The 13,867-nt window shown below is 37.3% G+C and overlaps 1 protein-coding gene across 3 annotated transcripts in view; it reads left to right on the forward strand.

The window, feature by feature from the left end:
* Positions 1–13,867, forward strand: part of LOC117335046 (caspase recruitment domain-containing protein 14-like) — a 43,661-nt gene that overhangs the window by 863 nt on the left and 28,931 nt on the right. For 2 of the 3 annotated variants that reach the window (XM_033894974.1, XM_033894982.1), the window contains exons 2-3: positions 8,658–8,910; positions 13,257–13,385. In XM_033894974.1, the coding sequence (XP_033750865.1) occupies positions 8,658–8,910; positions 13,257–13,385 (382 nt within the window). Of the gene's footprint in view, positions 1–8,530; positions 8,911–13,256; positions 13,386–13,867 lie in introns of those variants that run through there. The other variant, XM_033894985.1, reaches the window with a different exon arrangement.

The following is a 13,867-nucleotide window of genomic DNA, read 5'->3' on the forward strand; positions in this document are numbered from 1 at the left end:
GGTGTCAGTAACCAACCAATTCACGTCATCCTTATATAAGCCCCTACTACCTTATTGATAACTTTAAGCGTAAATCCTCGGTTAACTATAACTTTTACTAGAGACATAACCCCCCAATAGATTAATGTTATCTAGTGCTGTACGCCCCTACTAACTGATGTTAGCTAGATGTGTACGCTCCGACAGATGCATGTTAACTAGAGCTGTACGCCACGACTTACTAATGTTAACTGTAAATGTACCTCAGGACTTACTTAAGTTAACTAGAGATTTACCTCACGACTAACTGATGTTAACTAGAGGTGTACCTCAGGACTAACTGATGTAAACTAGAGCTGTACGCCACGACTTACTAATGCTAACTGTAAATGTACCTCAGGACTTACTTAGTTAACTAGAGATTTACCTCACGACTAACTGATGTTAACTAGAGGTTTGTCTTAAGACTAACTGATGTTAAATAGAGGTGTACCTCACGACTAACTGATGTTAACTAGTGGTGTATCTCATGACTAACTGATGTTAGCTAGAGGTGTACCTCACGACTAACTGATGTTAACGAGAGGTGTACCTCACGACTAACTGATGTTAACTAGTGGTGTATCTCATGACTAACTGATGTTAATTAGAGGTGTACCTCACGACTAACTGATGTTAGCAAGAGGTGTACCTCACGACTAACTGATGTTAACTAGAGGTAAACCTCACGACTAACTGATGTTAACTAGAGGTTTATCTTAAGACTAACTGATGTTAAATAGAGGTGTACCTCACGACTAATTGATGGTAACTAGAGGTGTACCTCACGACTTACAACTATTAACTAGAGGTTTATCTTAAGACTAACTGATGTTAAATAGGGGTGTACCTCATGACTAACTGATGTTAAATAGAGGTGTACCTCACGACTAACTGATGGTAACTAGAGGTGTACCTCACGGCTTACTACTATTAACTAGAGGTTTACTAAAGTTAAATAGTGGTGTATGCCCGGACTAACATGTTAACTAGAGGTGTACTAAAGTTAAATAGTGGTGTAGGCCCGAGCTAACATGTTAACTAGATGTTTACTAAAGTTTAATAGTGGTGAATGCCCGGGCTCACATGTTAACTAGAGGTGTACTAAAGTTAAATAGTGGTGAATGCCCGGGCTAACATGTTAACTAGAGGTGTACTAAAGTTCAATAATGGTGTATGCCCGGACTAACATGTTAACTAGATGTTTACTAAAGTTAAATAGTGGTGAATGCCCGGGCTAACATGTTAACTAGATGTTTACTAAAGTTAAATAGTGGTGTATGTCCGGACTAACATGTTAACTAGAGGTGTACTAAAGTTCAATAATGGTGAATGTCCGGGGCCGCGGTGGCCGAGTGGTTAAGGTGTCCCGACACTTTAACACTAGCCCTCCACCTCTGTGTTGCGAGTTCGAAACCTACGTGGGGCAGTTGCCAGGTACTGACCGTATGTCGGTGGTTTTTCTTCGGGTACTCCGGCTTTCCTCCACCTCCAAAACCTGGCACGTCCTTAAATGACCCTGGCTGTTAATAGGACGTTGAACAAAAACAAACAAAGTATGCCCGGACTAACATGTTAACTAGAGGTGTACTAAAGTTAAATAGTGGTGTAGGCCCGGACTAACATGTTAACTAGAGGTTTACTAAAGTTAAATAGTGGTGTATGCCCGGACTAACATATTAACTAGATGTTTACTAAAGTTAAATAGTGGTGTAGTCCCGGACTAACATGTTAACTAGAGGTGTACTAAAGTTAAATAGTGGTGTAGGCCCGGACTAACATGTAAACTAGAGGTGGACTAAAGTTAAATAGTGGTGTAGGCCCGGACTAACATGTTAACTAGAGGTGTACTAAAGTTAAATAGTGGTGTAGGCCCGGACTAACATTTTAACTAGAGGTGTACTAAAGTTAAATAGTGGTGTATGCCCGGACTAACATGTTAACTAGATGTTTACTAAAGTTAAATAGTGGTGAATGCCCGGACTTACATATTAACTAGATGTTTACTAAAGTTAAATAGTGGTGTAGTCCCGGACTAACATGTTAACTATAGAGGTGTACTAAAGTTAAATAGTGGTGTAGGCCCGGACTAACATGTAAACTAGAGGTGGACTAAAGTTAAATAGTGGTGTAGTCCCGGACTAACATGTTAACTAGATGTTTACTAAAGTTAAATAGTGGTGTAGGCCCGGACTAACATGTAAACTAGAGGTGGACTAAAGTTAAATAGTGGTGTAGGCCCGGACTAACATGTTAACTAGATGTTTACTAAAGTTAAATAATGGTGTATGCCCGGGCTAACATGTTAACTAGAGGTGTATTAAAGTTAAATAGTGGTGAATACCCGGACTAACATGTTAACTAGATGTTTACTAAAGTTGAATAGTGGTGGATGCCCGGACTAACATGTTAACTAGAGGTGTACGTCTTCATTAACTGATTTTACTAGAAATGTACGCCACAACTAACTGTTGTTACTACATATGTACGTTGAATATCTAAGACCATAACTAACCAATGCTATATATAGATGAGCAGGGTGCCTGACTAACTTACCCTCTTCCAACTAACTACATCAATAAGTGATGTGCGTCTTCGACAATGTGACAATTAAAAACACAAGCACCCCACTCTCTTATGTTAAATAGAAGTGTTAACCTCTAGACAGAGAAGAGGTAAATAGATCACGAAAAACAAACAAAATGAAAGTTTAAGAATTGAAAATGTCATATTTATTTTCGTTTTAGCTCGCCGGAACTTCTAGCTATATATACTCCCGGAGACGGCGTCGTCTGTAAACAGCGAGGTCATTTTTATTGATTTATTTTTTATTTATTTATTTATTTGTTTATTTTGTAAAACAGCCCGGTGATAATACTAATGAGGATACAACTTAGGTATTTGACATGTGTGTTCCTGTTACCAGACCATTCCATTGACACTACATTTGCGGACCTTCTGACATCAAGCGACAGTAGTCGAGATCATTGCCCCATTGATAAAAATGTTATGCTATAAGTGAACATAAAAATGATACACAATTTTACTTTTACAGTTCACCGATCCTCCTTATTTTACTTCCTCTAACTCAGGATAGACTCTCTTGTTGGTTCCGGGGTTAGCACGGACTGTCACATCACACACACCTGACCTCGTCTATTTTGATATAACTATGACAAATTGTCAACACAGTTATTAAAAAATTATAAGAAAGAAAATCTTCTAAAACAAGCTTGGATTATCTGTAGAATCTTAACTTTAATCATTCCAGTACCAATTCACGGTGGTCGTGCTTTTGTCAAAACAAACGATAATTAGTTAGTCACTAGTTAACGCCTACGTGAATCCTCCTGTTGCTAGGTTACGTCTCACTTACTATAGTCAGTGTTCTGTCTGTCATAGTTAGGTTTTGGTTTACCGCCTACGTGACTCCTCCTGTTGCTAGGTTACGTCTCACCAACTATAGTCAGTGTTCTGTCTGTCATAGTTAGGTTTTGGTTTACCGCCTACGTGACTCCTCCTGTTGCTAGGTTACGTCTCACCAACTATAGTCAGTGTTCTGTCTGTCATAGTTAGGTACTGGTTTACCGCCTACGTGACTCCTCCTGTTGCTAGGTTACGTCCCACTTACTATAGTCAGTGTTCTGTCTGTCATAGTTAGGTACTGGTTTACCGCCTACGTGACTCCTCCTGTTGCTAGGTTACGTCTCACTTACTATAGTCAGTGTTCTTTCTGTCATAGTTAGGTACTGGTTTACCGCCTACGTGACTCCTCCTGTTGCTAGGTTACGTCTTACCAACTATAGTCAGTGTTCTGTCTGTCATAGTTAGGTTTTGGTTTACCGCCTACGTGACTCCTCCTGTTGCTAGGTTACGTCTCACCAACTATAGTCAGTGTTCTGTCTGTCATAATTAGGTACTGGTTTATCGCCTACGTGACTCCTCCTGTTGCTAGGTTACGTCTCACTTACTATAGTCAGTGTTCTGTCTGTCATAGTTAGGTACTGGTTTACCGCCTACGTGACTCCTCCTGTTGCTAGGTTACGTCTCACTTACTATAGTCAGTGTTCTGTCAGTCATAGTTAGGTACTGGTTTTTCCGCCTACGTGACTCCTCCTGTTGCTACGTTATGTCTCACCAACTATAGTCAGTGTTCTGTCGGCATTTTACGGGTCTATAAAAGTAAATACCTACAGAACAGCTTTCTTTACAACAAATGTGATACAAATCATCAACAACTCCATAGAATGTTTCATGAAAAATATGTCATTAATAGGACCAGTCATATCCATTCCTCGTTCAGGATACATAATAGATAAATTCAGATTATCTTTTTGTACAGAAAGTATAGTGATATTAAGGGTGGTCGGATGGCACAGTGGTAACTTTCACGTCATTTCCCGATTGGACGTGAAAAGGTTTCGGGTTACCTAACCGACCACGGGTCTCCAGTTTCCTCCCACAGTAAGACTTCTCGCGCAATTCCATCCGCGCCAACGAGCGTTATTGATGTAAGTTGATATAACTTGTTTCGTAATTGCTGTAAGATAAATAAAGTTTACAGAGATATTTTGACAGCTTTACTTTGCTTTCCTCGGTTCGCTGATGGGAAACTACTCATCTAACACGTGAACGAAATCGAACATACAACCCCGGAAATTGTAGTGCAACTACTCGCAATTCACTCCATTCAGCCATCTGATATTAAGCACGGCCACGTCTGTAATCAAAGCACGACAATACTAATGAGGATCTTAGGTATTTGACATGTGTGTTCCTTGTGACAAGACCTTTCCGCTGGAACTGCATTTGCGGACCTTCTGACCTTGACAGTGGCCTTTCACCTGCTTTAAACCTTGGCCACAGTATGGTATCCGTAGGTGCGTTACTTGTCACAAGATATTTTCATTGGTACTACATTTGGGGATCCGTGGACCTGCTGACTATGACCGTGATCTTTGACTTACTTAAAAAAGACGAATTCCTAAATTCAACCCATTCGGCAAGCTATGTTGTCTGCTGAGAACTCTTGTTTTGCCTGCAGCGACAATGCACACTAATATGAAGTGAAACAATGCTTTGACAAAGACATATTTTGCTTTGTACCCTTGACAGATCGAAAAACACCAATGGCCTTAACAATCGCTACTGGTAAAGACAACGTACCCCTGTGATAGTGTGAAGACATCGCCCTTATACTGCTAAATCACAGGCGTCTGCTTCTGGTTAGTATCAATATACCCTACTCATACTATATCATGAGTAGGGTTAATATATTGTTTTCTATTAATACTAACCAGAAGCAGACGCCTGTGACTTGATATTGTAGATTTTCTGGTTGGCTCGGAATGGCTATTTGGTTGACTGAATCTCAACGCGTGACATTTAATTGTAAAATAATCTTCCGTAATTAGAGAACGTGTGAGAAGGGTGCTATATAACAAAGCTTGCCCCAATAAAATTCTAGATGCTTCCTCTTTATGGTCAAACTTATGACAATGAACTACGTTCACTTAAATGAAAATCGTGATTTTCTGCTGCACGTTCCCCTTGACAGCACATGTACAGCAAACATGATATGTAGATTTTGTTTGAAACATACCTCAGCTGTTATTTATAAGATAACATCTTTACACCTCTCATAAGACCAATGCCTTTCACTTAAACATTCCAAGTATCTGTAACATTAAGTTACGTAGTCATTGACAAGAATAGAATTTTAAACAGCATGAATATACTGTATACCAATTCATCATACAGTACTTTATCATTTGATAGTAGTTCACTATAACGTACAAATATTTTATAGACCTCCTAATCAAATGCTAATTCTAAAAAAAGAAATATGGCATCTCTTAGAACACTGTACATCATGCCGTTGATACACACATTGACAATATTTTTTTTACAACTGGGAATTTTATTGGAAATCCATTGAACTGAACAGGTTCCAATAGACCAATACCGATCAATGATATTCTTAGTCGTTATGATTTGATACAGTTAGAAAATTAACCTACAAGTTTCACTGAAACAGCTTCTTTACTCGATTTAGTCAAAGTTAACAACATGAATATGATTAGAAAAGTATCAGTTGGTGAATCATTTCCACCAGCTTTAGATAGGTATAATTTCCCTATATATATATATATATGTATAGGTATAATAATAAAAAAAAACCTCGACGACTGGCTTTCAAGCGCTTTCGCAGCTCTTGCTGAGTAAGAGCTGCGAAAGCGCTTGAAAGCCAGTCGTCGAGTTTTTTTATTATTATATCTTTATTCTTACTTTCACATGGAAACAAACTGTTTTTTCACTTTATATATATATATATTGATATCACTTAAGGACAATATATGGTTACATATACAGGCTGGTTATCATTTGTTTAATATCAAACTTGGTGAAATAGACCGGCAGGCAAATATAACAAACTGCTCTTCACAAGGTGCAGTCAACTCCTTAACTAAATCAATATTGACATGTGCTTCAGTTCCTATCCATAATACATCACTTATTGAACACCTTCGAGACTCCCTTTAGGTGCATAACGAAATCAGAACTTAGATAAGAGCAAGGAAACGCATACATAGAGCTCTGTCGATTGGGATAAGTTGAAACAGTTACGAACGAAATTTTTGTGTTGATGCCATACGGAAAGCTATGGCAGTTACCTAACTAAAACAACAGCTACACTCAAATTTACAATACTGTCTTCGCGAGAATGGCGGAAAATAGGTGATAAATGACGATAAATGTAGATCTGAAGGACTAACGCTTACTCTTCTGAACAGTCTACTTTAAATACTACACAAAGTACACTTCCTTCTGACAATCCATTTTCTCCCCCGCATTTAGATATGGTCACTCTAACACCACACTATGTTAGAGAACACTAATCTTATCGCTAACATATTGCGGTGTTATAGTCAAATTATAAGTTATATTGTCAAAGGCAATTTCACACGTGCAGACTTTTAAAAGAATGGAAAGATCAATTATGTGAGCAAAGGTAATGAATATTCAAATAAAAATATAATGTTCTCAGAGACATTTTTTTTACTGAACATCAGTTTTTACGCCTGTCGAGTCTGCAGTTAATCAATTCTCTATATTACAAATGATATATTAGGGAAACTTTAGATTTAGGAAAAGTTCGAATAGTTTCTCACTGATAATAACTAAGCATTTGACTGTGTTTGGCATTATGGGTTAACATACAAATTGAAACTATCGAGTTTATCAGGCAAAATTATTAAGTGGCTGAAAGTTATCTAAGAAACATGAAGCAAAAGGGTTGTTTTGGGCGGGAATTTTCATATTACAATGATATGAACGCAGGTGGTCTACAAGGGTCAATATTTTAAAATTTATATTAATTATATCGTTGTCAATCTAAGATGTTTTGTTAAACTTTTGCAGACGTCTCTTAACGTTATTATGGATAATCTAAATGTAGCAAGAACAATGTTGAATAACGATTTTAATACCATTTAAAACGGAGTGATACTGGTTACTTTTTGACCCAAGCAAATCAGACAGTTCAATTATTTCTCGAAAAGTATTGGGACTTTACCATGGAGGTAATTACAATGTACTTAACTAATAGTGTTATTTGTGAAGTGACTAATCATGGAGTCTTCTTCAAAACGTTTGAATGCATTAAGAAATTTGAAATTCAAATTTGAAAGAAATTCATTGCAACATTTGATTTTTTTATTTATTAGACCAATTTTAGAATACGCGAACATAGTCTCGGACAATATTCCAAATTACCTTAGCGGTAGATTAAAAATGTGAGCAAATAGAGGCGGCCAGGCTTGTTACAGGGAATACTAAACTAGCAAAAATATAACTTGTTTATAGAGATACTAACTGGAAAAACCTAATTGATCATTGCAAGAAACATAAATAATTACAAGATGATCAGACGTTCATCAAATAATATTAACACTAACATACTTATACCATGACTCTTTCTCGCCCTCCTCTATTCGACTCTGAAATGAAATACCATTAAATATAAGAAACAATGCCTCTATCATGTACTTAAAACAGTTGTTAATGATAACAGCAGATTTACATAATATTATTTTAGCAATAGAAATAGAACAGGTCAAATACTCCATAATAGAAGTACATACATGTAGTACATTTGTCAAAATAATGATTATATCATTGGGATGATGTTCAATTTGAAATAGGTTTCAGAAAAAAAATATGCTGGGAATCATGTCATTTTGTGCCAAAAATCATGATATTTTGCATTTTTAAGGGCTTTTTGATGTGGTTACAATGGTTTTCACAAGGCTGAAAAACAGAAAAAAAAAGTTTCACTAGTGAAAAGATTTAATAAATATTATTACCCCCCCCCCCCCCCCCCCCCCCCCCCCCCCCCCACGCACACACAACCACCACCACCACCACCAAATGGGTACTGTAATCGTTATGCATTTTTAAAAGCTTAAATAGCAAAATGACGAGCTCCAATGACATTTCTGTTACAAACCCGGACATGGTTCAGCCTATGACGTACCTATACGGAACTATTTTTTCAGTACCAGCTCAAAAGCCACTGTAATGACTTACAATGAACAACCAAGTATATCAGATATATCACTGTGTGTTGCTTGTTTCAGTCCTGTTTACCAACAATTAACACAGACTTGCAAACAGTCGTTGTTCATATACCACGCGCCATGGCGGACCCAAGCGTCTCTTCGGACCCCCTGGAGAACCTGTATGACGCCCATATAGAACCTAACCGCTACACCATAGTCAATGGGATGGACCCCTTGGAATACTTCGACGAACTTAGAGAGGTACGCGTGCTGACTATGGATGACACTGAATTGATCATAAACAAGTATCACACGAGACGGACACGCGCAGGTAAGTGATAAAAAAATCATGTCCTTACACTCTGAATGGGATGTTGCATGTTTGTTTGTTTGTTTTGTTGTTGTTGTTTTTTTGCACATTCTTAACATATGTCTCTCTGTTCTGTCAACTTATTGGCTAGTCCATTATCATTATACTGCCCAACGTATCAAGACGATTGTGAAATGAAACGGTACATTCATCATCTATATAAAAGAGTCATTTGCTATATTTGGGTCACTGCAGCCTCACCTCAATGTCGGAAGCCATACCAGGACTTATGCTTTGTAAAATCTTGCATGTAGGCTCCATATTTCCGTAATCGCTAAATATATCTAGATGAAAGCTCCAGTATTAGTCATTGTGTCGCATGTGGACAATGTATCGCAGTATATCCGTGTATCATTAACATGTTGGCATCTTACAAATGTATATAAAAGCACACAGATATTATTTAGTAATGACATCATATTAATAACACACTGCCATCATTTTTTAATAAGTGACAATCTTTTAATTACATATTAATTGTACACTGACGTTATTTATCAATGACTTACATTACATTGTATTTATAACACCACATATGAATGAACTGAAATTATGCATTAATTACATAATTTATTAAGAACACACTGACATATTTTAATGGCCCACTGACATTAAATCTTAATAGCACACTGACATCAAATTTTAATGACTCACTGACATCAAATCCTAGTACACTGACATATTTCAATGGCCCACTGACATCAAATCTTAGTAACACACTGACATCAAATCTTAATGACACACTGACATCAAATCTTAGTAACACACTGACATCAAATCTTAATGATACACTGACATCAAATCTTAGTAACACACTGACATCAAATCTTAATGATACACTGACATCAAATCTTAGTAACACACTGACATCAAATCTTAATGATACACTGACATCAAATCTAAATGACACACTGACATCAAATCTTAATAACACATTGACATATTTTAATGGCCCACTGACATCAAATCTTGATAACACACTGACATCAAATCTTGATAACACACTGACATCAAATCTTGATGACACACTGACATCAAATCTTAATAACACACTGGCATCAAATTTAAATGACTCACTGACATGAAATCCTAGTACACTGACATATTTCAATGGCCCACTGACATCAAATCTTTATAACACACTGACATCAAATCTTGATGACACACTGGCATCAAATCTTAATAACACACTGGCATCAAATTTAAATGACTCACTGACATGAAATCCTAGTACACTGACATATTTCAATGGCCCACTGACATCAAATCTTTATAACACACTGACATCAAATCTTGATGACACACTGACATCAAATCTTAATGACACACTGACATCAAATCTTAATGACATCCTGACATGAAAAATCTTAACAACACACTAACATCAAATCTTAATGACACACATCAAAACATGTCATCGACTGACATATTTTAATGGCTCATTGATATCAACTCTAAATGGCATCACTTTTATAAACAAACTGTTATTAATAATTTCACACTGATATTTTACATAGACGCCGAGCTGATGGGTTGCATAAGGTAACCCCCTTATGGTATACAATCATGAAAGTTTAATATTACTTTACAATATATATTCTGGAGCATTGACAATGTTTGAAACAGGTGCGCCCTATATGCATTGCCATGGATTAATTCATTCGAAAAGTTACACGGTTCAGACATGTAATTAATATTCTTTTGAAACGCAACATAGAATTATGAAATTCTTTGAAAATCATCAAATTTGGGGAACTAAAGGTCTTTTGCCCCCAAACCCCCAACCCCCTAAAGATTTTGCATTTCGTTAACTTTGATGTATTTAAGTTTTGTTTTGGTCTCTTCCTATTACACAACATGTTAGGCTCCTGTCATCACTGAAGAATCCTGGAAGGATGAAACAGACCTATTGCACTGTATATTTATGTTGGCTCATCTTTATCTAACTCTCGATTTATTTTGAAATGGGCTGATATTGTACGTGTCTTATCAGGGCCGCCCACAATTATCAGTACTTTGTCAAAACTCAAACAGTAAATCTATATAGCCAGACTATCAAACCCTGGGAACATTCAGGTAAAACATGAGTTACAGCAAGCCTACAAGAACGCCACTACTTGACGTCTAATATATAAAATACAAGTCTTTTAAATCGTTAGTTCTCAAAGTTTTATCACCTCCTATTAAACAAAGTCTAACCAATAACTGACAACTAATAAAAATATTATGACAGTTTTTCTGATTTACATACTTCACAAATCCTAGTTTCCACTTCCTCCTACTCGTGGTGTCATCATCCACTGCAGTTTCGTGTGATTGTCCCAAATTTTGTCCAATCATCAACCACTGATTAAGTTATTTTACAAATATTTGTATCCGGAGACCACTTGACATGTCCTCAAAAACGTATCTCATTATTAAGAAAAAAATTGACGTTTGTGCATGAGGTCATTAAAAGTCCTTGATTCAATAAAGAAAGTTTGGTAAACCATTTGACATTGGGCACACTCGACTATAAAAAGATCTGGTTAAAAAATGACCTATGACTTGACAAAGTCAAAATCATTGCCCCATTGATAAAAATGTTATGCTATAAGTGTACATAAAAATGATACACAATTTTACTTTTACAGTTCACCGATCCTCCTTATTTTACTTCCTCTAACTCAGGATAGACTCTCTTGTTGGTTCCGGGGTTAGCACTGACTGTCCCATCACACTCACCTGACCTCGTTTATTTTGATATAACAATATGACAAATTGTCACCATTGATATAAAAACCCTAGAAAGTATCAGAAATAAAATGTTCTATACAAGCTTGGATAATCTGTAAAAACTTATTAGCATCTGTCAACTTGTGCCATGAATGTGATTTTAATTGAAAAATATTTTGTGATTACTATCTAACATTTAATTATAAAATTATCACAGTACCAAATTTAAGTGGTCATGCTTTTCTCCAATTAAAAATTTCTTTTGTCAGAAGATATGTATCAATCTAAAGTAAGTCACGTGACTACATGACTCCTCCTGTTGCTAGCTTTCGTCTCTACGCTATACTCAGTGTTCTGTCTGTCATTGTCAGGTACTGGTTTACCGCCTACGTGACTCCTCCTGTTGCTAGGTTACGTCTCACTTACTATAGTCAGTGTTCTGTCTGTCATAGTAAGGTACTGGTTTACCGCCTACGTGACTCCTCCTGTTGCTAGGTTACATCTCACTTAATATAGTCAGTGTTCTGTCTGTCATAGTTAGGTACTGGTTTACCGCCTACGTGACTCCTCCGGTTGCTAGGTTACGACTCACCAACTATAGTCAGTGTTCTGTAGGCATTTTACGGATCTATAATAGTAAAGACCTACAGAACAGTTTTCCTGAACAACAAATGTAATACACATCATCAACAACCCCATAGAAAGTTTCATGAAAATGTATGTCATTAATAGGACCAGTCATACCCAGTCCTCGTTCTGGAAGCATACTACTGTAAACGTACTAAATTTGGCGAACTTAAATTTCAGCGCACAACCGAATACAAATAAATCAGCGCATCCAAATATTCGCCGTAGAAAACAATACAATTCAAGTATCAAAAGCCCAATCATCATTTAGCGGGATGCTTTCAACGCGAAAAACGCTAGAATAAGATTGCCACTTAAATTTGTACGTTTACAGTAAATAATGTAGGTTTATTTTTAGAACGGTATACATATGTAGAGGTATTTTACAGCGTTATGAAGAACTACTCATTTGCCACGTGAACGAAATCGATCATATGGCGGTAGCGTGGCATTGTATCTACAATCCAGGATATTGCAATGCACCTTCTTGCCACACTCCATCATCCATCCGATATTAAGAACGACCAAGTAACTGACAGCTTCCTGAACGATTTAACTCATTTGTCTCTACTACACACCTATATTTGGTATAAGGCCTGAACCTTTCCTACACAACAGATTACACCACTTGTTCTTGAGCTATTTGCGTTGGCGATCCCTTGAACCGTAGGACATCTTCGTGATCTGTATTAATGACCTACTATCAGTGATAACTTGAGGGGGGAAAAAGTAATGAATACCAAACACATTAAGAAAATCTGGCTCATTCAGTTTAAACTGAGAGATAAGATGGCACTGCAAATAGTATTCACAATACCAGAGATCATATAGGAAGTCATCACTCAGCACTTCACGACGTTGATGAAAAATCGCTATCGTCTCAATATTTTTTAAGTTCACCATGAAATCATTTCGTTTGAGAGTTATAGTTGAAGTGTATAACTAACGTAGTATATCTCTTTTAGGTCATATGCTTGATATCTTACAAACAAGAGGGAACACTGGATGTCAGCATTTCCTTAATATGATGGAATATCACAACCCAGAAACTTACAAGTTCATCACAGGCAAAGACCCAAGAGAGCCACCATTAGGTAAGTAGGTCACCACAAGTATAGACCCAAGAGAGCCACCATTAGGTAAGTAGGTCACCACAAGTATAGACCCAAGAGATCCACCATTAGGTAAGTAGGTCACCACAGGTATAGACCCAAGAGAGCAACCATTAGGTAAGTAGGTCACCACAGGTATAGACCCAAGAGAGCCACCATTAGGTAAGTAGGTCACCACAAGTATAGACCCAAGAGAGCCACTATTTGGTAAGTAGGTCACCACAGGTATAGACTCAAGAGAGCCACCATTAGGTAAGTAGGTCACCACAGGGATATACCTAAGAGAGCCACCATTAGGTAAGTAGGTCACTACAGGTATAGACCCAAGAGAGCCACCATTAGGTAAGTAGGTCACCACAGGTATAGACCCAAGAGATCCACCATTAGGTAAGTAGGTCACCACAGGTATAGACCCAAGAGAGCCACCATTAGGTAAGTAGGTCACCACAGGTATAGACTCAAGA

This window comes from Pecten maximus, chromosome 1 (assembly GCF_902652985.1).
Source record: "Pecten maximus chromosome 1, xPecMax1.1, whole genome shotgun sequence".
Lineage (NCBI taxonomy): Eukaryota > Metazoa > Mollusca > Bivalvia > Pectinida > Pectinidae > Pecten > Pecten maximus.